The sequence below is a fragment of the Stegostoma tigrinum genome, chromosome 1, assembly GCF_030684315.1.
Source record: "Stegostoma tigrinum isolate sSteTig4 chromosome 1, sSteTig4.hap1, whole genome shotgun sequence".
In the NCBI taxonomy this organism is placed as follows: Eukaryota; Metazoa; Chordata; class Chondrichthyes; order Orectolobiformes; family Stegostomatidae; genus Stegostoma; species Stegostoma tigrinum.
Window position 1 is genome coordinate 6,208,596 of NC_081354.1, and position 24,484 is coordinate 6,233,079.

General features: G+C 44.0%; 1 protein-coding gene across 5 annotated transcripts in view; it reads left to right on the top strand.

Annotated features, from left to right (window-relative positions):
* The window catches only part of LOC125458413 (netrin receptor UNC5C-like), a 366,866-nt gene that overhangs the window by 261,844 nt on the left and 80,538 nt on the right, over positions 1 to 24,484 (top strand). For all 5 annotated transcript variants that reach the window (XM_048543670.2, XM_048543678.2, XM_048543692.2 and 2 more), the window contains exons 3-4: positions 2,791 to 2,934; positions 11,961 to 12,064. In XM_048543670.2, coding sequence (XP_048399627.1) covers positions 2,791 to 2,934; positions 11,961 to 12,064 — 248 coding nt within the window. The remainder of the gene's footprint in view (positions 1 to 2,790; positions 2,935 to 11,960; positions 12,065 to 24,484) is intronic.

Here is a 24,484-nt window from a genome sequence, read left to right on the forward strand (position 1 = left end):
TGCTTGGCCTGCTGTGTTCATCCAGCCTCACATTTTATTAGCTATTTATCCCCCTTAGCTTTCATTGTGAAATGTCAAAGCAACAGATACAGAAAAAGAAATAAACAGCAAAATTTTACAACCTTCATAGCAGGTTTATGCCCAGTGGGAGGGGGACATAAAATCCCATTAGCGCTGTGCCAGACATGTGGCCATCTGCACTCTCCCCTCTACTACTAAAGATAATGGAGTGAAGACCTTATCCCATTGACCAGTAGCAGAAGAGCCAAGCATGCACTGGACAGCATGCTCACTCTTCCCCCATCCTCAGGTCTGCCCACCACCGCTACCCGCGCCCCCCCCCCCATCCTAACCATCTGTTCTAGCACAGTCAACACTGCATCCTGCACCCCCACCCCACCTTGCAACCCCACTCACCTTGCCCTCTGCTCCACAGTGCCCAGCCTGAGTTTACTTAAATCCACTGCCCATGCGGGGTCCTTGCCCTCAGAGATTGGGTATACTCCCAGCATTCGTGATGCCCCAGTGGCTCTGCTGAGTTTGAAGAGCTGCCAGCTATCGATTGGCTGGATGCTCTCAGAGGAGATGTTGCCCAGACAGAGGTGTAAGGTCAGCCTGAAAAGATTTAAAGGCTGTTAAATACGTACGCAAGCAGAGGAGCTGCTGGGGTGCAGTGGTAGTGTTCCTACCTCAGAGCCAGAAAGTCTCCTACATTTCATAATGTCTCCTGAGCGGGTTGATTAGAAAATGTTTACATAGCAGAGGTAGGCTTGGCCTCTCTTACAGTGGGAGGCGATGGCCGAATGGTACCATTGCTGGACTGTTAATCCAGAGACCCAGATGATATTCTGGGACCCAGATTTGAATCCTGCCACAGTAGACGGTGGAATTTGAATTCAATAAATATCTGGAATTAAGAATCTAGATTGTGAATCTATTGCAATTGTTGGGGGAAGAGAAAACCCATCTGGTTCACGAATGCCCTTTAGGGAAGGAAACTGCCATCCTTACCTGGTCTGGCCTACATGTGACAGTAGATCCACAAGCAAATTGGTTGACTCTTAGATGTCCTCTGGGTAATAAATGCTGCCTGGGCAGTGATGCCCTCATCCTGTGAACAAATAAAGAAAAAGCTGTTGTGGCACAGTGGTAATGATCCTACCTCCGAACCAGGTGATCTGGGTTCAAGTCCCCCCTGCTCCAGGCATGTGTAATGACTCCTCTGAGCAGGTTGATTAGGAAAAATATATCCATGTGGCAGAGATGATATTGTGGCACAGTGATAAGACCCTTGCCCCTGAGCTAGGAGGCCTGATTTCAAACCCGCTGTGCTTCAGAGGAGTAAAATAAGAGGTTGATTACAATTACCTTAGAGCTCTTACAGCAAGGTGGAAACTGGTGACGCAAATCCTGCCCGATGTCAGGAAAAGGAAATATGGAATTGAGAGAGAAAGCAAAAGTATTAAAATACTAAAGCAATTGTTAAGCCCTGATGGACTGTGACTAGTTGGAAAGTTGGAAACATCAATCAGTAGTAAATAAAGTTTAAAGCGTTGTTTTAAAAAATGGCAAATTGAAATCACTTTCTGTGGCAAGTACAGTTGACATCTACCTCACAAATGAAGCAACTGTTTAATGCATTTCAAATGTGAAATCTCCCCCAAGAATTGGCAATAGATTCATAATCTAGATTCTTAATTCCAGATATTTATTGAATTCAAATTCCACCGTCTACTGTGGCAGGATTCAAATCTGTGTCCCAGAATATCATCTGGGTCTCTGGATTAACAGCCCAGCAATGGTACCATTAGGCCATCGCCTCCCACTGTAAGAGAGGCCAAGCCTATCTCTGCTATGTGGTGCCAAGTTCCATTCCCGAAGTGTGAAAAACCCTAGTGTAAGTGATTTCAGAAATGATGCTAACTACCTAGGGATGTTGGGCTAGAAGGAGACCATTCGGTCCACTGAACCTGTAACACCATTCACTGAGATTGTGGCTAATCTGCATCTGAACACAGGCATCTACCTTCACATTTACCCCTCACTGCCACCCATCTCTCGCCATCCCTCCACACCCCATCACACTTTGCACTTGTAATAGAGAGGAAAGTTGTCAACATCAATAAATGCTGTAAATTGAGATTGAACAAAAGGGTGAAATCTGCTCAACTGTTGTGAAAATCCTGACTGGCTCATCCTCCAGGAGAGGAGCTTGTCTTCTGTAGCCTGGCTTGCCTGTGACTCTAGTCCTGCTCAGTAAGCTCTGAAATACCATTGCCACTCATCCTATTGCTGTAACCATGCATTTCCAATGGCTAATCCACAATTCCCTGGACACCATGAGCAATGTAGCATTTACCTAACCTGCACATCTTTGGATCATGGGAGCAAACTAGAGCGCTGTTACACACAGGAAGAACTTACAAGGTCCCCACAGACAGTTACCCGAGGCTGGAATCAAACTCAGGTCCCCACACTGTGAGACAGCAGTGCTAACCGCTGAGCCACCGTGTCGCCCCATTTGCTCCTATTTCTCACTTTCCTTCGATGACTCACCTAATTTCAGGGGTGAGGGTGGGGGCGTGATGTCCAGTTTCTGATTAAGGGCACCTCTCAGTTATCTCTTAACATTGCTACATTGGGGGGATTGACTTGCTTACAGTGCCATTCTGTCCTTCTCAGTAAGGTGGCACCTTCGTTATACTGTGATGCTATTCACCATGTGAATGTGGTCTCTGTGGTAAGCAGCACAGGGGACTAATGACCTGAATGAATTCTTGTGACCCACAGGCCTGATTGTCAGGGAGGTGAGCATCGAGATATCCCGGCAACAGGTGGAAGAACTGTTTGGACCAGAGGACTATTGGTGTCAGTGTGTTGCCTGGAGCTCTGCCGGAACTACCAAGAGTCACAAATCCTACGTCCGAATTGCATGTGAGTAATGGAAATAACTAACGAGAGAGATTGCCCTTTGGACACTGATGCATCATCTTAGCAAGTGGCTTAACAATACAGAATAAATGTGGTTGCCAACCCTGGTCAGAAATAATCCTGGACGTTTTATTATCTGAACTTCCAACTTCAAGCGCAATCTTTTTAAATAACCTTGTCCCCCTTGCTAACTCCAATGATGTTAGGAATTGATCAGTGAAATTATTCAAAGACAATGCAAAAAAAAACCACTTTATTTTAATCTCCATAAGGCTTTCCTCCTGAATATTGCTTAATTGATCTAAAGAACGAGGAGATTCCTGTGGAACCACGAGAATTGGCGACCTTAAGGATAAATCCAAGATTGCAACTGAGCTGCGCAAGTATTTGTGACTGCAGTATAAATGAGTTTGTCTCATTAGTGATTTATTTTGCGTTTGCATAAATATGCTGTTGGCACAGGTGTGTCACCTGTCAGAATTCAACCATGTGCAGTTCAATCCACTTCTATCCTTCATTTTTAATTAATGACTTGCATTTACATAGTGTCTTTTGCTGTGTAAGAAGCCCTAAGGCATTTGAAGGGAGGGTCACAGACAACTTATGGCTACAAGCCATGTAAGGAGAGCAAGCAGATTGAATACCTGGTCAAAAGGTCAGTTTTAAGAGGGGAGATCAGAGAGGCAGAGATGTTTGTGGGGTGGTGGTGCTGGTGGGAGTGTTGTAAAAGGTAGAGTCCTGACTTCAGCATGCAGGTAGCTGAAGGCAAGGCAACTAGTTGAGGATGTGCAAGAAGCGACACGTGGGATGGATATTTCAGAGGGTTGTTGTCAGGCTGGAGGATGAGGAGTGGAGAGGCCATAGAAGAACTTGCCATGAAAGATAAGTATTGCAGGATTATGGCATTGTCAGACGAGAACCTGTTATACATCATTGACATACTCTGAGTTAAAATACTGGTCTTCATTGAAAAGAGAATGCGCTGTGTTAAGAGACAGGTTTTTAATACACTAACTGGGCTGTCTTGTGACACAGTGGTAGTGTCCCTACCCCTGGACCAGGGGCCCAAGTTCAAGTCCCCACCTACTCCAGTAGTGCATAATAACATCACTGAACACATTGATAAGGGAAAAATAGATGAAATGAAAATAATCGTGAACTGACTAGCAAGGTTCACACATGATCAAAGAGATGAAGGACACTACTTGATGTCATTTCCCTCAATCATGCTCCTTCTCAGAACAAGGAAGTGTTTGGAGAGCTCCCCTGCCAGGTATCCTTATTCAGAGCTGAGGGAACTATGATATCCACCATAAACTGACTCTTAAAGTTTTCTTCATTGGTTTGTTTCGATGTCCTGTCAACTGGAGGTGCTGGGGGTTGCAAGACAAAGGCAACACTGCTATGAAAATCACATCCCAGATATTTTTTTGCATAGTCAACAATGCTACCTAAACCATCAAGACAGTTAATCATATCTCAGTTGGATTCCGATTCAATGGGCCAGTGGTGAAAGTCTCCCTTCAGCACATGGAGAGTGGCCTCTTGTTTATTTTATTCTTGGACAGGGCATTGACACCACTGGCATTCATTGCCCATTCCTGTGTGCCTTTGGACCAATAGGCCCCCTAAGCCATATAAAAGCTTCGGTAATTAAGTTCCAACCACAGTGTTACTGGATCTGGGTTCACACATAGGCCTGACCAGGGAAGGATGGTAGATTTCCTTCCCTAAGGAACATGCCTTAACCTGATGGGTTTTCCAACAGTTGACACTATTGGAGGAGCTTTACGTTTTGGATTCTCTCCCATGGTGGGATTGAAGCCTATGTTAGTCCGGTGCCCTGGATTACTAACACAGTGACAAGCCACTGTCTCCACCCAAAGGGATTGCTTGCTTGTGGATAGCTCAAAACATCAAACTCTATTGAGAACAGGTTCCCTAAAATGCCTGCTTCTTGTTTATTTCTTCACAAGATGTGGGCCAGACCAGAATTTATTGCTCATCCCAAATTACCCGGAGGGCAGTTAGAATCAACTACATTCGCTGTGGGTCTGGAGTCATATATAGGCCAGACCCCAGGTGAGAATGGTAGTTTCCTTCTCCAAAGGACATTAGTGAACCAGATGGATTTTTACAACAATTGACGATAGTCACATGCCATCATAGCGTGAACTGTTTATTCGAGATTTACATCGAATTCAGATTTCACCATCTGCTGTGGTGGGATGTGACCCCATGTTCACAGAAGATTAGCCTGGAATTCTGGATTTCTTGGACCTGTCACTTTAACACTGCAGTGATAATGATGGGACATCGCAGGAGCTAAGTTAAGGGTTAGGGGAAGGCAAGCCTACAGGGTAAGCTTCACTTTCCTTTGCTTTAGGAGTGACTCATGGTTCACTCGCTTTGTCCAAAAGCCTCAGTTTATAACATTCTGTCAGAACATACAGCACACTGCCAACAGTACAGCAGCCCCTCAGCACTGCTTTGCCAGTGACAGCCCGATATTGTGCTGGGGTTTCTGGAGTAGGGCTTGAGCCCACAGTGTTCTGATACAATAGTACCAGCCTCAGAGCCATGGCTGGTATCAGACAATGTCGCATCAGAAACAATAAAAGGAATTCATCTTTGTTGCAGTGGCATTGAAGATTTTCAAGAAAGATGTAGACACAGTTATTAGGCATCAAAGGATTTGGGGGGAAATGTGGGAACAGAGGACTGAGTTCAAGGATCAGCCATGATCATATTAAATGGCAAAAAACTGCTTGAAGAGCCAAATGGCCTACTCCACTGCATATTATCTATGTTTCTACCATTCTCCTGTGCTTTTTGTTTATAAGCATTTTCCTCCCAAATTGTCAGTGCCTTCGTACTGCTTTCAAGCCACATCTCAACAGGTCACTCAGGCATGGTTTAAGATACCCCAAACTATCTAAAAACACCAATCCTATCATCTCAACCAAAAACTGTTGCTGTTACCAGGTGAAAAGGCAGCAGTGTGTCAGGGTGAAAGGACATTTCATTACAATTTTCAGTTGTACGTGAAGAAAAAGACTTGCTCGCACTCAACTAATTAATAAAGCTTTCGTTATATTAAAGAATCTAAATGCCAGAAATGTAATCACTTAATGCATGAACCTTGCATCAATGATCTGTATGATTAGAAAAGTCCTTTTGTAACAATGCACTGAGACCTTCATTAAAACCAGACTTCCAGATCTCCCTGCCAGCCTATCCTTTGGTCATCCAATTTTTAAAATTAAATTAGTTTACAAAGCTGCTTGAAATCAATCCCACTGCAGTGAGAAATGTTGAGCTTTAATTAGGATGGAAGGTATGAAGAGCCATTTCCCATTATGTCACTGATTTACGGTGTCATTGGAATCTTTATGTTGTTCTATTCCGAAACAATGAAGCACAGGGTATCAGAGATAATGGGAACTGCAGATGCTGGAGAATCCAAGATAATAAAGTGTGAAGCTGGATGAATACAGCAGACCAAGCAGCATCTCAGGAGCACAAAAGCTGACGTTTCGGGCCTAGACCCTTCCTTGGAGAACTCTGACGAAGGGCCTAGGCTCAATACATCAGCTTTTGTGCTCCTGAGATGCTGCTTGGCCTGCTATGTTCATCCAGCTTCACACTTTATTATCGAAGAATAGGGTATGGCTCTTTTGCTTGAGAAAAGAAGAGACATGGCCCTAATAAAGATCTTGAACATTATGAAAGGGGTTAGCTAGGGTAGTTATGAAGAACTGCTTCCAATAGGGGGAGAGTCCAAAACTAGGGACCATAAGGTAGTTACTAGTAAATTCAATCAGGCATTCAGGAGAAATTTTTGACCCAGGGAGACAATGTAGGAGGTGAACAGCACAGGATGGTGAAGGTGAAGCTAGAAAAGTACATGTGGGAGATAGTTTTGCCACATCCATCAGATAGATGATGGCCATAGACCCAAAGACCTCTGTACCGCTTCTTAGCCACAGTCACAATGTCCTGAATGTCCATACATCCCCTACAAGGACATCTGCAAGTGAGATCTGACAATGGTGAGCACGAACACTGGCACTTTATTCAGTGCTGGTTGTGATGCCAGGTGATGGACTGCGAGGAACTGTTTTGGAAGAGGCGAGCAGCAGTAGGAAGCACAGTTGGTCAAGAAGGCAGCTCCGGGAAACCAGAGGCCAGAGAACCAAGCATCTTCTGAACACATTGTCATCCCCTGCAGCTGAGACTGCCTTAAGTAAGTAGGGACTCTGAGCCATACTGGATGTGGGTGAACACAGAGTTGACCAACATGGCACAAACCATTTCAAATGGAAGATTGGCACTGCTACTTAAAGGAGTGGGCTGCAGAGAGTTAATGTTGATAAGGGCATGAAGAAGGTCGAGGTGTCCCATGCAGCATCTTCTAGTTGGGCCTGAATGGCCAGTTTCTGTGCCTAGAGTTATTATCACTACACTATTAGAGACGTGGGCAATATTATGGGGACCTGAGTTCAAATCGCACTGTGGCAGATGGTGAAATTTGGATTCAATAAGTTCCCTTTCAGGAAGGAAGCTGCCACCTTTACCTGTAACTCCTGAACCACACCAATGTGGTTGACATTTAACTGCCCCCTGGGCAATTAGGGATGGGCAATAACTGCTGACCCAGAAAGTGATGCCCATGTCTGATGAATTAAGTCTAAAAAAATGTTCTTGCTACGTTGACCATTTTTGAAGAAACTTTATCGAGAAAGAAAACACAGCCAAGCCATGTCTGTGGGAGAGAGCCTGAGGGCTGATTGTCTTGGCAGGGTGGTTTTTAGCTGTACCTCACCTGCCCCGGATTGACACGGGAGGGTCCACAGGCCTGCCACTAGCTACCTGCCTTCACTTACTTTATCTGACACCCCTCTCCCTGCCACTCACAATTCGATCATATCAAGAAACTGGAGATAGACCAGGAAATCAAGTCAGCTACCAAGACCTACCACTAAAGGGGGCATGTAATAAGCCAAATTCCCAGTGCCACCAGGTCCCTGAAATGCCTCCACAGAGGCCGGTATCCTGTCACCAAGTTACTCTTTATTTACACATGGAGAGCCCTCGACACTGATCCAGCTCCCTCAGAGCCAGCCCTCAGAGTGAGCAGAACCTCCGACATTCCTGTTTCTTTCTATCTGTCAACCAGGGCTCCCTGATTGGACCAGATTAACAACCCCAATCAGGGAACTCTTATTCCAAGAGGCCCACCTGGCTTACCTTGTTACAATGACTACAGCCCTGAACCCACATTGGCTGATACTGGGAGCAAGATCAGGGAACTGGCTCAATGGCAAGATTCATGAGGTTCGGGCTTTGTCTGCCTATGTTCCAGGCATCTGCTGAAACCAGAATGAGGCCCCATGTATGTTTCTTCAACAGTGACACATCAGCCCCTTAATCAAAGCAGTTGTCAGATGTTGTTAATGAGACTACAGGAGGAAGAAGAATCTATTTAGAAACCGACAAATGATTGCAAGATTGATGTTCCAACAAATTGCTCAGCTTTGAAGGTGTGATGAATCAAAGTACATTGTTGGTCCCTCTGTCTCACAAAGTAAAAACTCTCTGCAGCTTATCAAGAACCATTGCAGAGCCTTCACCAATATAGTGCTAACAACAGGCACATTGGCCCAGCCTCACTTGCTGGGCATTTGTTATGGCAAACCCAGGACTGTGCATTCAGGAAGCCACACCCTCAGCTGGCCCCAGAAACAACAACAACAGCAGCATCTCGCATTTAAGTAGCCCCCACATAGCGAGACAGAATTTGTGATAACAAAAACAAAGTTGCTGGAAAAGCTCAGCAGGTCTGGCAGCACCTGTGAAGGAGAAAACAGAGTTAACGTTTCGGGTCCAGTGACCCTTCCCCAGAAATCCGCAATGGTTCTGAGGAAGGGTCACCGGACCCGAATGTTAACTCTGTTTTTTCCTTCACAGATGCTGCCAGACCTGCTGAGTTTTTCCAGCACTTTGTTTGTTTGTTAAGTTTCAAAGATTATCTCAGACAGTGTGTTGAATTTTTTTTCCTAAGAATTCTCTTCTTTTTATACAAGTTGCCTGTACAGTGTCATGACATGGGCTGTTTTCTGCAGAGTCAACCCATTGTATTCTACGCATTGTTCCCATTATTAACTTTTCTCCTTCCCTAGCTGACTATCAACTATCCCTTTGTCTGCCCAACTTCCTTTCTGTCTCTTCAGTCTCTGACTCCACCTATCTGCTCATTCCTTTTGCCCTTCACCTCCTGTCTTCAGCATATATACTACCTTTTCCCAGCTACTGTCAGTTCTAAAGAAGGGTCACTGGACTCAAAATGTTAATTCTGCTTTCTCTCCACAGATGCTGATGGATCGGCTGAGTTTATCCTGCACGTTCTGTTTTTGTTTCAGCTTTCCAGCATCTGCAGTTCTTTGTTTTATTTTCTGCCTATAGATCATGTTCTTGCTCCTGGCTCATATAATGTATTCACTGTGCAAAATTTCAACATGTTCCAGTGCTATATTAATCCACTGGGACATTTTTGCAATTAACAGACAAATATATTTATTAATCATTTTATCATTTCTACAAAGCTTTTATCATTTCTACACATTCTCATTATTTCAAAAGGAATTTAAAACAATTTTGTTCATTTAGTGCCTTTCATAAAATCCAAATGTCCTAAAGCACTTTATAGTCAATAAGCTTTGTGAAGTCTTATCACTGTGGTAATGTAGGAAATATGATGGCCATTAATGTAATATTGGCCTGTTAATCTGTTTATGTGATGTTGGTTAAGGGAGAAATATTCGCCAGGATACCAAGGAATGTTGTTGAATGTTGAATGTTTGTTGAAATGGCTTGGTGGTATCTCTTACATCCCTTTAAGAGAGTCTTATTTTAATGTTTCTTCTGAAAGACAGCACCTCTAACAATTCAACAGCACCTCAATACTGCATCAGGCTCGATTACGCGCTTAGTTTTCACCCATTTCCTATTGTCTCAGAGATTGATTGATTGATTTATTGTTATCACATGTACAGTGTTAAATGTTGTTTTGTGTGCTTCACAGGCAGATCATACCATACAAAGTATATCAGGGTCGTAAAATGGAGTGCAGAATACAGAGTTACAGCCACAGAGAAGGAGCAGGGAGGGAGAAATTAGAATTAAAAACCAAAAAACTGCAGATGCTCTCAATCAGAAACAGAAACTGAAGTTGCTGGAAAAGCTCAGCAGGTCTGGCAGCATCTGTGAAGAGAAATCTGAGGGTCACCGGACCCTAAATATTGACTTTGGTTTCTCTTCACTGATGCTGCCAGACCCGCTGAGCTTTTGCAACACCTTCTGAGATTAGAATTAACATGGCCTAAACTGATCCATTGTGTGTTGTAAGGAAATCTGCAAGTTTTGTAACCAGTAGAAGACATTTTTATTTGATTTATCATTGTCACGTATACCAAGATAAAGTGAAAAAGTTTGTTTTGCCTGCAGCACAGGCAGATCATACTATACAAATTTCATAGGGTGATTAATCAGAGCGAAGAATACAAAGTTACAGCTGCAAACAAGATGCATAAAGTACAAGATCAACATTAGATTTGAAATTTCAGAAGTGCATTCAGCGATGCACTGTGGGGAAGAAGCTGTTCTTGAACCTGTTGGTATGTGTTCTTAAGCTTTTGTATCTTTTGCCTTACAGAAGAGGTTGGAAGAGATTATAACTAGGGTTGGAGAGATCTTAGATGATGTTGGCTGCCTTTCTGAGACACTGAGAAATGTAGATGGAGTCAATGAATGGAATATGGTCTTTGACTATTAGCACTGTCCTTGTCTTTTTATCCACTTATGGGGTTTGGCTCTCACTGGCGGATGGTCTAACTGCTCTTGTGAAGGTTATGACAATCCACTTTCCTGAACCCCTGCAATCATGTAGCACTCTATTTGTTTTTGACTAAGTGGATGCTGAACTGTTTCAACAGGCAGCAGTTAAGGCACTATATTTGCTGCAGTCTCAATCAGATAAAGATTTCAGTTTGTCCCTCAGAATGTCACATGTAGCCAGACAGCCAGAGACTTTTACCCAGGGTGAATCTGGCTATCATGAGGGGCCATAATTTTAAGGTGACTGGTGGAAGGTATAGGGGAGATGTCAGAGGTAGATTCTTTGCACAGAGAGTGGTGGGTGCGTGGAATGCCCTGCTGGCGGTGGTAGTGGAGTCAGATACATTAGGGACATTTAAACAACTCTTGGATAGGTATGTGGAGGATAATAAAGTGAAGGGTATGCAGGTTATTTTAATCTTAGCGTAGGATAACAACATCATGGGCTGAAGGGCCTGTACTGTGCTGTACTGTTCTATGTCTAATGAACCAGTTGCATTTTTAACAACAGTGCAATAACTTTCAGTTATGTTGATAGTTTGGAGAAGCTGCAGTCATTGTACTTAGATGAAGGGGTGTCCAAAGCTGTGAGATACAAGACAGAGCAGACAGCGAGAAACTCTTCCTATTGGTGGGAGATGCAGAGTTAAATGAACAGCAAAAAGCCCCAAAGACAACATGTGAAAAAACTTTTTTTTTATCACAGAGAGTGGATTGGTTCTGGAATGCATTGCCTGAGAGTACATTGACAGCAGATGATTGTGGCATTCAACTAGGAATTGGGTGAGCATGCAAAGAGGTCGAAGTTTGCAGGGGGAAAGGGGTAATGGAGATATGGCAGTTTCATTGTTCCAGCAGAATATCTTGTCAAAACCATTCTCTGGTGGCCATCACCAAAAGTTGCTTTTCAACTCTTGTGAATTCAAACACTCAGACTGAGGTTTAAACTCCAAACTCCCAGGTTGTTAATGAATTCTCCCAGATTACCATTGTAGTCCCCACTGGACCGTGGCACTGGTCATACGTTAAGGGCATCAGTGCTTTCACTGCTGATGATTACTTTCCCCAGCCACGCCTGGAAGCAATTACTGCCCTAAGTCAGTGGCTAATGACATGTTTCAATTGTTGTCCAGATCTACGGAAGACCTTTGAACAGGAGCCACTGGGGAAAGAAGTATTGATCGACCAGGAGGTTCTCCTTCAATGCCGTCCCCCTGAAGGTATCCCATTGGCTGAGGTGAGTTTCTGCAAGATGTGCCTACAGGTATAATTGCTTCACTGAGCCACCCTGGCAGAATTTGTTCAGACTTTAATATGATGCCGTAATGTTAAATAAATAGAACCTAATATGATTAGTGAGTTATAATAAATTAGTTAGTATGTGCTCGGGCTGAAAAGTTTGATTGGGAAAGATTAATGGATTTGAATCTAGCTAAAACATGCACTGCAGCCAAATTCTTTTGATTTACTGGACTCAAATGGAGGTATTTGCTAGCGGTTCCCTTTCCTGTATGATTCTGATACTCATTGGTACACTTCAATGGCCTTGACATCCCCTGCTCCCAAAGGCTGAGTTGCACTGATCAATTACAATTGCCTTGTGTGGAGCATGGAGTTGCCAATTCTATTTGGACTCATTCCTGGAGGTTTACTTACATATGCGTTGTGTTGTGTGGCCAACGACCATCAGCATCTCTGTCCCAACGCTCCAACTCCCCTGGTCACTGATCACCTAACGCTGCTGTCTTTGCAGTGAGCATTTGGAAAATGAATGAACTTTCCATTATTCAATCGCACTAAAATAACCTGTTATTTTATACTCCCCACTGTTGCTTTAAGGCAAACAAAAAAATTTCAAAACACTTCTTAACTCTTTCTCAGGTGATCTTTTTATTCCTGGAGGCTACAGGGTGACCCTGGAGGTTTGGCAGTCCAAATGGAATGCAGCATAATTGTGGTTCTGCATCGCTGAATATTACATTCAAATTCACACTCCAAATACATGGAGACAGAGCAGATCTGCCCCTCAAAGATGTGAAATCACCTTGGAACATTCACTCACTGGGTGAGCAATCAGGAAAACATCTCACCCCCCTAACCCATACCATATTGTTGTAGGATTCTATGATTATATGATTTATACTGGGGCCCATCAGAACCTGCAAGGAGCTTTTCACCAGGATCAGAGGTGCACCCTCTTTCATGCTGGCTGCTGATGGGTTGGCAAAACTTCTGAGGCCAGAGCAGGACTGAGCTAAGACAGATTGGAGGAAGCAACCAGGCGAAGCAGGATCTCAAAGCTCTCCACCAGATCCCAGCCTTTCCTCTTCATCCCACAAGCCTGACATGTCTATTACCAAACCTCAAAGATTCAGACCCATCACAAAGACACCTGGCATTTCAATGCCATTGTAATTCTTCCCTGTCCATTATCTGACAAATGTATTGATTAATGATCCTTTGGAATCCAATGCAAATCTGTTTATCCTCAATTGCCAACAGTAGGAATGCCCAGCCTTTAGTTGGATCAGCCGTGATTTTATTGAACATTGGAAGAGACGCGAGGGGCCAAATGGCTTACTTCCTTTCCTCATTTGTATGTCCTTAGCTTTCCATTCAAAAATTGATGCTGAGTGTTGAGTGTTTGTCCAGACATTTTACAGGAATGGGGTCGAGTCCAGGAATTCAGAGAAAAGCTCTGACAGTGCTCGGCAAAACTGTTCATACACACCAATATCTATACCTTATCCTTTGAACATAACATTTTCATAAGAAGTCTGAAGGGTAACTTATGCCATTTTTTATAAATAAAAAGACTCTTGAGTGTTGCTGCCTAGCCCAGCACATACCAATTCCTAATGGCTCCTTGCGAAGGTGTGATAAACTGCTTTCTTCAACCACGGCAAAGTGGGAGGCAGTGGCATGGTGGTAGTGTCCGAAATTCAGACCAATATTCTGGGAACATGGGTTCAAATCCCACCATAGCAAGTAGTGGAATTTGCATTCAATAAAATCTGGAGTAAAGAGAACTGGTGACCATATAAACAATGTCAATTGTTGGGGGAGGTAAAAACCCACCTGGTTCACTCATGTTAATAAAATGTGAGGCTGGATGAACACAGCAGGCCAAGCAGCATCTCAGGAGCACAAAAGCTGACGTTTCGGGCCTAGACCCTTCATCAGAGAGGAGCTCTCTGATGAAGGGTCTAGGACCGAAACGTCAGCTTTTGTGCTCCTGAGATGCTGCTGGGCCTGCTGTGTTCATCCAGCCTCACATTTTATTATCTTGGATTCTCCAGCATCTGCAGTTCCCATTATCACTGGTTCACTCATGTTTTTTGGGAAGGAAATTGCCTTTCTTACCTGGCCTGTCTTACATGTAACTCCAGGCTCACAGCAATGGGATTAATTCTTAACTGCCCTCTGGGATGGGCAATATGAAACCAAAATCCTATGATTGAGATAACAAGGTGTAGAGCTGGAGGAACACAGCAGGCCAGTCAGCATCAGAGGGGCAGGAAAGCTGACATTTAGGGTCTTCAGAAAAATCCAATGACTGAGTTTTTTAAAGAAAAAGTCCATGTGGTGGAGGTACACCTGCAATGCTATTGGGAAGGGAGACTCAGTCAGTGATAAAGTTCTGAGTCACGGGTTGTATAACATGGAAGGAAACTTGGAGATGACAGTGTTCATATGCACCTACTGGCCGTGTCTTCTCAGAGTTCACGCATTTAGCAGGAGGCTAATCCTTGCTTGAAAGCAGATACAGGATTAAACTGGGTATGTAGGAATGGGCAACAGAAAGGAACTTTTACTTAACACTTGACATTCTGTTTCGTATTAGTAACTTCCTTATGTTGTTTTATGACTCATGCTTGTCATTTGATTATAATACAGTCTTTACTGATTTTGTGAGTCCTTGTGCCTTTATAAACTCTAACCTTAACTATTCCAGTACGTGACTGACCTCCCACTTTTTGCACTCCATAAACTGCAGCTCTCCGAAAGCTCTTCTGCCCATGTCCAACTCATACCAAGTCCATCTATCCATTCCTCCTGTTTGTGATTCTCCATCCACCAACATTTTGAATTTAAGTTACTCATCCTTATTTTCAAAACCCCCTATGGCCTTACCCTTCCCTGTCTCTGTAGCCTCCTCCAACCCATCTAGAGATATCTGCATTCTCTTTCATTCTAACCTCGATCGTCTTCTGATTTTAATCTCTCCATTACTGGCAGCAATGCATTCTACTGTTCGGCTCCCAAGCTCCAAAATTTCTTCGAGGTCTTCTCATGTCACTATCATCCTTTAAAGTCTACCTCTTGAACTGAGTTTGGGAGCCTTCTTACTTCATTCCGCCTTCTGTAGCTCAGCATCATAGATTGTTTTACAGTGCCCCTTGGGAAATCTAATTGTGTGAAAGGCAATGTAAATTGTTGTTGGTGTAATGACAATGGCAAGATACTCCAATGCATAGGGAAATTGATATTCAGCTATGTGTTACAAAAAGGTGTTTGTAACATTGAGATAAAACATAGTTTTTAGCTGTTAGCTGTGTTAAGGGCATGAATTTCTTCCAAACTAATGTGAAGGCTCAGGCTATTTAATTATTAAAAACTATTTGCGCCTTAACCTCCGACAAGCTTTCCCTTTCTCCAATGCAGATCTGCATATTACTTAAATATTGAAGAGCATTATCTTTTCTCCATTGAATAAATAAACAATGTTTGTTCATCACCCAGGTGTTCCCACTTAAGCGATGCAGCACGATGCCAAGGTTAAATTATTAATTACTTCTAATGCCACTTTTCCTTCATATTCAAATTGGAGACACTGGCGTACAGTGTTCTTCAGTGATTCCGAATTGGAATGCATCTGGGGAATGTTTACGTCTAACCTTTGAAGATAATCTGGGGATTTACTACAAAGTGCTGGCTGCCGCCGTCTTGTACAACACATCCGTTCTGTGTACTGGAGAAGCAAAAAAGCCAGGAGGGGCATTCCTGTAGCAGCCCAATTTTATACAGGGAGAAACTGCATACCAAATCTTTATAAGCACAGGCAGACAACGGTACCTACTCTGTTTCTTTTGGGAGCGAGCTGGATCGCCTGCCCTTGAGAAGCAATTCCTCCTCATCTCAGTCTTAAACTGGCAGCCCTTTTATTTTGAGATAGTTCCCCCTCACCGGGCAGGGAAACATCCTCTCAGTCTGTTGGTGGGAAGGGGTAGGGTTGCGCTGATGGTGGATCTGTGAGGGTAGGGCTGTCAGGGAGGTGAGAGACAGAAACTCCCAACGTCAGAAGTGCCCAGTCCCTCTGTGACCCACTCAATCTACGCTCCGAATCTCTCCGTGTTGCCTGAATAGCGATCACAGACTCCACCTTATGGTCAGAGTTGGAATTGACAGCCCAGATCATAGGGTCATACAGCACGGCAGCAGACCCTTCGGTCCAACCAGTCCAAGCCGAGCATTATCCCGAACTAAACCAGTCCCACCAGCCTGCTCCTGGTGCATATCGTTCCAAACTTTATCCGTTCATGCACTCATCCTCTGATGAAGGGTCCAGGCCCGAAACGTCAGCTTTTGTGCTCCTGAAATGCTGCTTGGCCTGCTGTGTTCATCCAGCTCCACACTTTGTTATCTTGCACTCATCCAAATGTCTTTTAAATATTGTAATTGTATCCACTTCCAAAACTTCTTCAGGAAGTTCATTCCACATACACGCCCTCTGCGTAAAACATTTGCTCCTCGTGGCTTTTTTAAAAACTCTCTCCTCTCACCTTAAATATGAGTGCCTCTAGTCTTGAAATCACCCATCCTGGGGAAAAGCCAACTACAGTTAATCCATATCTATACCCCTCATGATTTAAAAATTGTTCCAAAACAAAAAGAACTGCAGAGATGCTGAAAAACGTAAGCACAAACAGGACTCACTGGAAAAGCTCAGCAGGTCTGGCAGCATCTGAGGATTGAAAGCAGAGTTAACGTTACGCGTCCGGCGACCCTTCCTCAGAACCTCTCGATGTTGCCTGATTATAAATGAGGCCATTGGATGTATCTGAGCTGCTTCTGGTCAGTGATCTGAACTGTTTCCAAACTTGCTCCAGGATTGGCAAGCAGAGCCAGCATTAAAAATCTGCCAGGGTCCCACACAGCCTTTGTGCCCAACCCTCCAGCAGATGGATCTTGTAAGCCAATTTTTGGCTTTTCAATGGAAGAATTGTTATTTCCCACAGTCAACAGAAGAACAAAGGCATGAACCATTTGGTATAAGGGTACAGCAAAATAGATTCTCTGAAAGCCAAAACAATTATTTCCAAAACACAACCACCCCCATTTTACACCCTGAAGATTATTAACCTGACCGCATCAAACAAAAACAGACCAATCATCAACAGGATAAAGCAGCAATAAATCACCCTGATAATATTCCTTGTATAATTATGAAAGTTTACATATTAAAAAGCCTTATATAAATAGGGGTGCTGGCGTAGTGTGCAAACTTGAAGGTGGAGGAACTTGAGACCCATGACCCTTAGGTTGGGAGCCACCTCCCAAGAAAGGGAGAGGTCAAAAATGGGATTGGGGGTGGGGGTGGAGCGAGACTCTGAGATGGGGGTGAGACTGATGTGATTGGGTGAGTGAGACTGAGAAATGATGAGGGAGTAAGTCTGTGATGCGATGGGAGGAGTGAGACTGTGACGGGGAGTGAGACTGTTGATGGGGGGAGTGACACTGTAATGGGGAGTGAGACTGTGATAGGGGAGTGACACTGTGATTTGATGACGGTGTGAGACTGTGACAAAGGGAGTGAGACTGTTGATGGGGGTGTGAGACCGTAATGGGTCAAGGGCATCTGCGATAGGGGAGTGAGTCTGATGTGATGGGCGGAATGACACTGTAACGGGGGTATGAGACTGTTGATGGGGGTGTGAGACTGTTGTTGGGGGGAATGAGACTGTGATGGGGGAGTGAGACTGTGATAACGGGGATCGAAACTGAGATGGAGGGAGTGAACCGATGGAGCACGCAGAGAAATATCTGATAGCTTTCTCCCCACTCCATAAAGTGAAGAACCAGGCATATTGGAGTGCCAGCAATTAAGCTGTATGGTTTTCCATTCTGTGCTACAGGTGAGGGAGCACTTTGCAGAGATACTGGTTGGGGAGGTATATAAGATTCTTGCCTTTATCAGTCAAGCCATGGAATACAGGTGCTGCCAGGTTATGTTGGAGCTGGATATGATGTTAGTTAGACCACAGCTGGAGTACTGAGTGGAGTTTTGTTCACCACACTATTGGAAGGATGTGATTGCACTAAAAAGGGTACAGAGGAGATTCATCAGGATAATGCCTGGGCTTCAATGTTTCAACTATGTAAAGAGACTAGGGAGATTGCTGTTTTCCTTAGAGCAGAGAAGACTGCGGAGGAATCTCATTGAGAGATAGTAAGATGTGCAGATGCTGGAGTCAGAGATAGCACAGCGTGGAGCTGGAGGAACACAGCAGACCAGCAGTATCAGAGGAGCAGGAAAGAGACCCTTCTTCAGAAATGGAGGGGGTGTAAGGGAGCTCAGAAATAAACAGGAGAAGAGGGGTGGGGTTGAGAAGGTAGGTGGGATGGCCATATGAGAGTGCAGGTAGGGGGTGGTGGGGATTGGCCAGTGAGGTGAGAGGAGTGGATAACTGGGAGAGAAGACGGACTGGTTGTGTCAAGCTGAGGAGGCAGGGATGAGAGGGAGGGTTGGTCATGGGATAAGGCTGGGGTGAGTGGGGAGATTTTGTTTGAGTTTTATTTTAATTCATTCATGGGAAGTGGCTACTTCTGGCTAGGCTATTATTTATTGCCCATCCCTAATTACTCAGAGACCAGTGCAGAGTCAACCTCCAGTTAGAGAGTCACATGTTGTTCAGACCAGGTACGGATGGCAGATTTTCTTTCCTAAGAGACATCTGTGAACCAGGGGGTCTTTCCGACAATCATCAAAGGTTTCATGGTCATCTTTAGACTTTTAATTCCAGATTCTTTATATTGAATTCAAATTCCACCATTTGCCATAGCAGGATTTGAACCTAGGTCCCAGGACATTAGTAGAGTCTAGCGATAATACCACTAGGCCATTGCCTCCCAAGTGTACAAAACTCTGAGGAGTGTAAACAGGATAGATAGGGAGAGGGTCTCCTTAGTAGAGGGTGCAATTACTTGGCGGGGGTGAGCACACTTTGAAGAGAAGGAGTAGGAGGTTAGAGAGGAGTTGAGGAGGAAAGTATTAATCTAGAGGGATGTGGCTATCTTGATCTCACTGTCCAAAAGGGTGGTAGAAGAAGGAACGCTCAAGACAGTTTTGAACTATTTAGAGAAACATTTGAAATGTTGTAACATACAAGGTTATGGGCCAAGTGCTGGAAGATGATATCAGAATCAATGGATATTTGAAAACTGATTGACAGAGACAGGTTAACCTGAAGGGTGTATTTCCGTGCTGTAAAATCCCCATGACTCTAAAACTTTTAAGGAAGTGGCTTTCTCCTTGATAACATTTTCTTGTTGAGCTACCAAATTAGTCAGACCACTGACAACGCTTCTTTAACCCACACTCATTGGGAGTTCAGAAGAATGGGAAGTGATTTTGTTGAAGAATGTACACTTCACAATGCCCAGGCAGGCTAGTTAGGCAGGAACAAATTACTGTCAATTCTGGAATCCAAACTGAAAACAAAAAGGTGCTGGAGATCACAGCAAGTCAAGCAGCATCCATTGGGGAGAAAACAAGCTAACATTTCAAGTCTATCTGACTTTTCATCAGAGCTTTGATGCTCTCCAGCATTTTTTTGTCTTCAGTTCTGAGCAGGGTAGTTGTTGGGAGAAAACGCCCCCTCACAAGGACACCCCGGTGATCACAGAGGGTCACCTATTTAAGGTTGAGTTGGAGGAGAGTTTCATCTGCCAGAGGGCCAATAATGTTTGGAATTCCCTTCCCCAGAGAGCATTGGAGGCTGGATCATTGGACATATTCAGGACTAAGTTGGACAGATATTTCTGGTAGAGGAGTTACCATCAGTTCTGAGGAAGGGTCACTGGATCTGAAACGTTAACTCTGATATCTCTCCACAGACGCTACCAGATCTGCTGAGCTTTTCCAGCAGTTCCTGTTTTGTCTCTGATTTCCAGCATCTACAGTTCTTTTGGGTTTTGTTTTAGACAGATATTTGATTGATGACAAAGTCAGTGGTTATGGGGGGGCAGGCACAAAATGGACTTAAAGCCAGATCAGACCGGCAATGGGCTTACTGACTGACAATGCAAGTTTGAGGGGCTGAATGGTCTCCTCCTACTCCTGTTTTTTAATGTTCATACATGCTGGTAACATCTATTTCACAATTTCAGAAGAGATCAAAGAACTCAGCCAGGCAATAAAACACAATAGATCTCCATTGTGGACCATTATCATTAGATATGTTAGCAGAGAAACCCACATCTTAATCACCATAACCATTTTAATGTGGTATTTAATGTCTGGATTTACGCCAAACATTAATCATAGAGTCATACAGTCATATAGCATGGAAACAGACCCTTCGGTCCAACCAGTCCATGCCAAACATAAATCAAAGTCCAGATTGTACAGGAGAAAAAAGGGCTTTAAAAAAAGGCTCTACATATAAATTAATGAGGTTTGAAAGCTGGTGTAAGTTATGTACTAACTAACAGAGAAGTTATATTTCCCCTGGTCAGGGAAAACCCAGAGCATGGTTCTCACTGGGCCCTTCAGAAATCATGTCAGGAAATATTTTCACATGGTAATGGAAATCTGGACCTCTCCCTCCTCCAAAACTGTACTGGTTTTGGGATGGGGAAGGTGGGGCCAGGGGTGTCTGGGAATCGGGGGTGGATGAGTTTGGGATCAAGTTAAAATTTCAATACTGAGATGATTGGAATTTTGTTGTCTTAAGGTTTACAAATCAAGGTGACTAGCTAGAGTTAAGAGATGGGTAAACTGTGGTCTAATTGATCAAAGGAAGCTATTGAGGGGCCGCATGACCATCTTTGTTTCAACTGTGTTTCAGGTTTTTTTCATTCATTCATGAGATGTGGGCATCACTGTATAGGCCGGTATTTATAGGAATATGGGAACTGGATGAGGCCATTCAGCCCCTCCAGCCTGTTGCGATATTCAACAAGATCATGGCTGGTCTGTGGCCTAACTCTATAGAAATAACAAAAGAACTGCAGATGCTGTCAATCAGGAAACAGAACAGAAATTGCTGGAAAAGCTCAGCAGGTCTGGCAGTATCTGTGAAGGGAAGAAACTAAATCCATATACCTACCTTCAGCCCATATCCCATAATAACTTTCCTTAATGAGAAATTATCCACCTCAGATTTAAAATCAACAACTGACCTCGGATCCACTCCCATTTTAGGGAAGTGTTCCAAACCTCACTCACCCTTTGTGTGTCAAAGTGCTTCTAAACATCTCTCCTAAACAGTCTGACCTTAATTCACTGGCTGTGCCCCATGGTTCTAGAATCCCCACCCAGTTTATCTTTATCTTCCCTATCTTTTCCTGTTTTATATCTTCCCTATCTTTTCCTGTTTTATATCCTGGAGACTTTGATCAGATCACACCTTAACTCTCTAAATTCTACAGCAAACAGGCCTAATTTGTAGAATCTCTTCTCATAACTTAACTCCTGAAATCCAGGTATCATGAAAACCTATGTTGTTCTCCCTCCACGGTCAATCTATCCTCTATAAGTTGTGGGCCCCAGATCTGCTCATAGTACTCCGAGTGGCATCTAACCATGTTTTGTGTAACTGCAGCACAGCATTTCCATTCCTGTACTCCAGATGTAGGGGTCATGTATTGCCTGTTCCTAATTGCCCTAAGGGCAAGTAAGAGTCAGCCACGTTGCTGTGGGCCTGGAGTCCCATGTAGGCCAGGCCGGGTGAGGATGGCAGATAATTTTTTTTTGACAACAATCAACAGTGGTTACATGGTCACCATCAAATCAGAGATAGTAGGAACTGCTGATGCTGGAGATTCTGAGATAACAAGGTGTGGAGCTGGATGAACACTGCAGGCCAAGCAGCATCAGAGGAGCAGGAAATGTTGACGTTTAAGGTCAGGACCCATCTTCAGCCTTCCTGCTCCTCTGATGCTGCCTGGCCTGCTGTGTTCCTCCAGCTCCACACCTGCCGTCAAATCAGACTTAGAGTTGTCAGGGCTAAAGGGATCAATGAGGAAGCAGGAACAGGGGAGTGAGTTGGATGGTCAGCCATGATCATATTGAATGGCAGAGCAGGCTTGAAGGGCCGAAGGGCTGCCTCCTGCTCCATTTTTAAAAATTCTTTCTATGAATGGTGCAATATATACATATGAAAATCACTCTTAAACCGTTTAAATTCTTCTGACTGGCTCAGTGAAGTCCTCTACTGGATTCCATCAACAAGCGCAGGCAGACACCGTTCTAAATTTATGACAAATTACAACAGTGCAGGCTTAACAAACATGCTGTTTAAAAATGTGGTGTCCCAGGATACTGCACCTAAATAACAGCAGGTTTCCTTTCATGTCCCCCCAGTGAGGGGACAGATGTGCTTTGTCTAATTATTTGCTGATCAGCAACATGAGATGTATTAATATAAATTGGTGCATTTGTTCCAATTAACTGAATGAAATTGCAGCACGCCTTCCCAAGTTAAAGAGTGAAAGTACCATGGCTGGCAAGAAAAGCGGGTTAGGAGTGAGAATCGACAAATGGATGATAAACTTATGCATATATTCATTCTTAATGGACCTCGCGAAGCCTTAACTTTGAAGAGAGAGAGACTGAGAAGGAAGAAAATAAATCTGACAAAATGCTTCATGTTTTGGAGGATTTGATTAATCCAGTAATTATCGAAACAGGGAAATTTATTACAGGCTAATTATTTGACCACCTTTCGATGGAGGGAACATCAAAAGCAGATTTCAAGGTGGATAAAAGGGTATTACTTTGGGGATTTTTTGGGAGAGCGAGAGGGATGTGAGAATGCAGAGAGATGCGCAGTTGCCATGCGGCTTATAGTTAATAGTTTCAAAGCCCAGTGAGGATAAGCTGCATTGTCTTTGTTGCGGGACTAGTGGCAGCTTGCAGCACCCTGGGTGACCAATGTGATAAACCCAGCCACCATAATTCGATCAATGTCCACCGACAACAGCCTTGGGCCTGAACTAATTCACTCACCGGACAGCTGAAGCCTCTCTAATGGGCCTCTTAACCCCCACACACCCTCCTCCCCCCAACCTCCGCCCTTGACCTCCTCCAATGCCTCAGAGGACAGCCGCAGCCTGTGGAAGTGTTTCAGTGAGAATGCTGTGTACAGAGGTGATGGTAAATGCACCGTCATTGAGAGCCTGGCTGCTGATGGAAAAGAGACCTGGTCAGACTTAAAGACACAGCACATACAAAGACAGGGCAGGGCACATTGTCGTGTTGCTTCTGAAACTGTGACTTCAGCAAGACATTTTGGGAAAAGGGCATGAGTTAAATTAGGATCCACTTCTTAAAAAAAAAAATTCTTTCAGGAGGTATGGGCATTGCTGATTGAGCTAACATTTGTTACCCTTCCTCAACTGCCCTTGATAAGCTGGTGATGAGCCAAACTTTGAATTATTGCAGTCCATATGGTGCAGGGGATGCCTACAGTGTTGTTAAGATGGGAGAAAGAAGCAAGTGTGTTATATTCATGATGGCATGAATTCAGTAAATAAGAAGGCGATAGTCTGCATTGACGTAGCTCTTTCTATCACCTCAGGATTTCCCTGAGATGCCTTTCAGCCAATATTGCTGTTACAGCTGCAATCACAGAGAAAGCTGGAGATACTCGGCAGGTCCTGCAGCACCTGTGGAGAGAAACAGAGTAAACATTTTGAGTCACAGAATCATACTGGGCAGAAAAGACCATTCAGCCCATTGAGTCTGTACAACCAAAAATATATTGCTACCTCCACTAACCCCACTTTCTAGCACTGGGCCCATAACCTTGAATGTTATGACACTGAGAATGCTCACCTGAGTACTTTGTAAAGGTTATGATGTTTCCTGCCTTAACTACCCACCCGGGCAACGCAGTCCGGATTCCTACCACCCTCTAGGTGAAAATGTTTTTCCTCAAATTCCCTCTAAACCTCCTGCCTTTCATTTTAAAATTTTGCCCCTGTGTTCTTGACCTTTTGACCAAGGCAAACAAATAATCTGTCTGTGCCCCTTATCATCTTATAAACCTGTATCAGACGCCCCCCTCAGCATTCTCTGCTCCAAGGAAAACAACCCGAGCTTATCCAGTCTCTCTTCATCGCTAAGCTCCAGGCGATATCCAGGGTGAATCTCCTCTCCAGTGTAATCACACCCTCCCTATAGTGTGGAACTGTACACAATACACCAGCTGAGGCCTGACCAAAGCTCTGTACAAATCCAACGTATGACTCTTCATCAGAGCTTCAAGATAAGTTTTCCAACGGCTTTCCAGTGCATCCATCCAAAGTGGCCAGCTCTTACTGTAAATATAGAACAGAATATTACAGTATTGAAACAGTGCATTCAGCCTATTCATAGAATCCCTACAGTGTGGCAATAGGCCCTTCAACCCAGTAAGTCCACACCGACCCT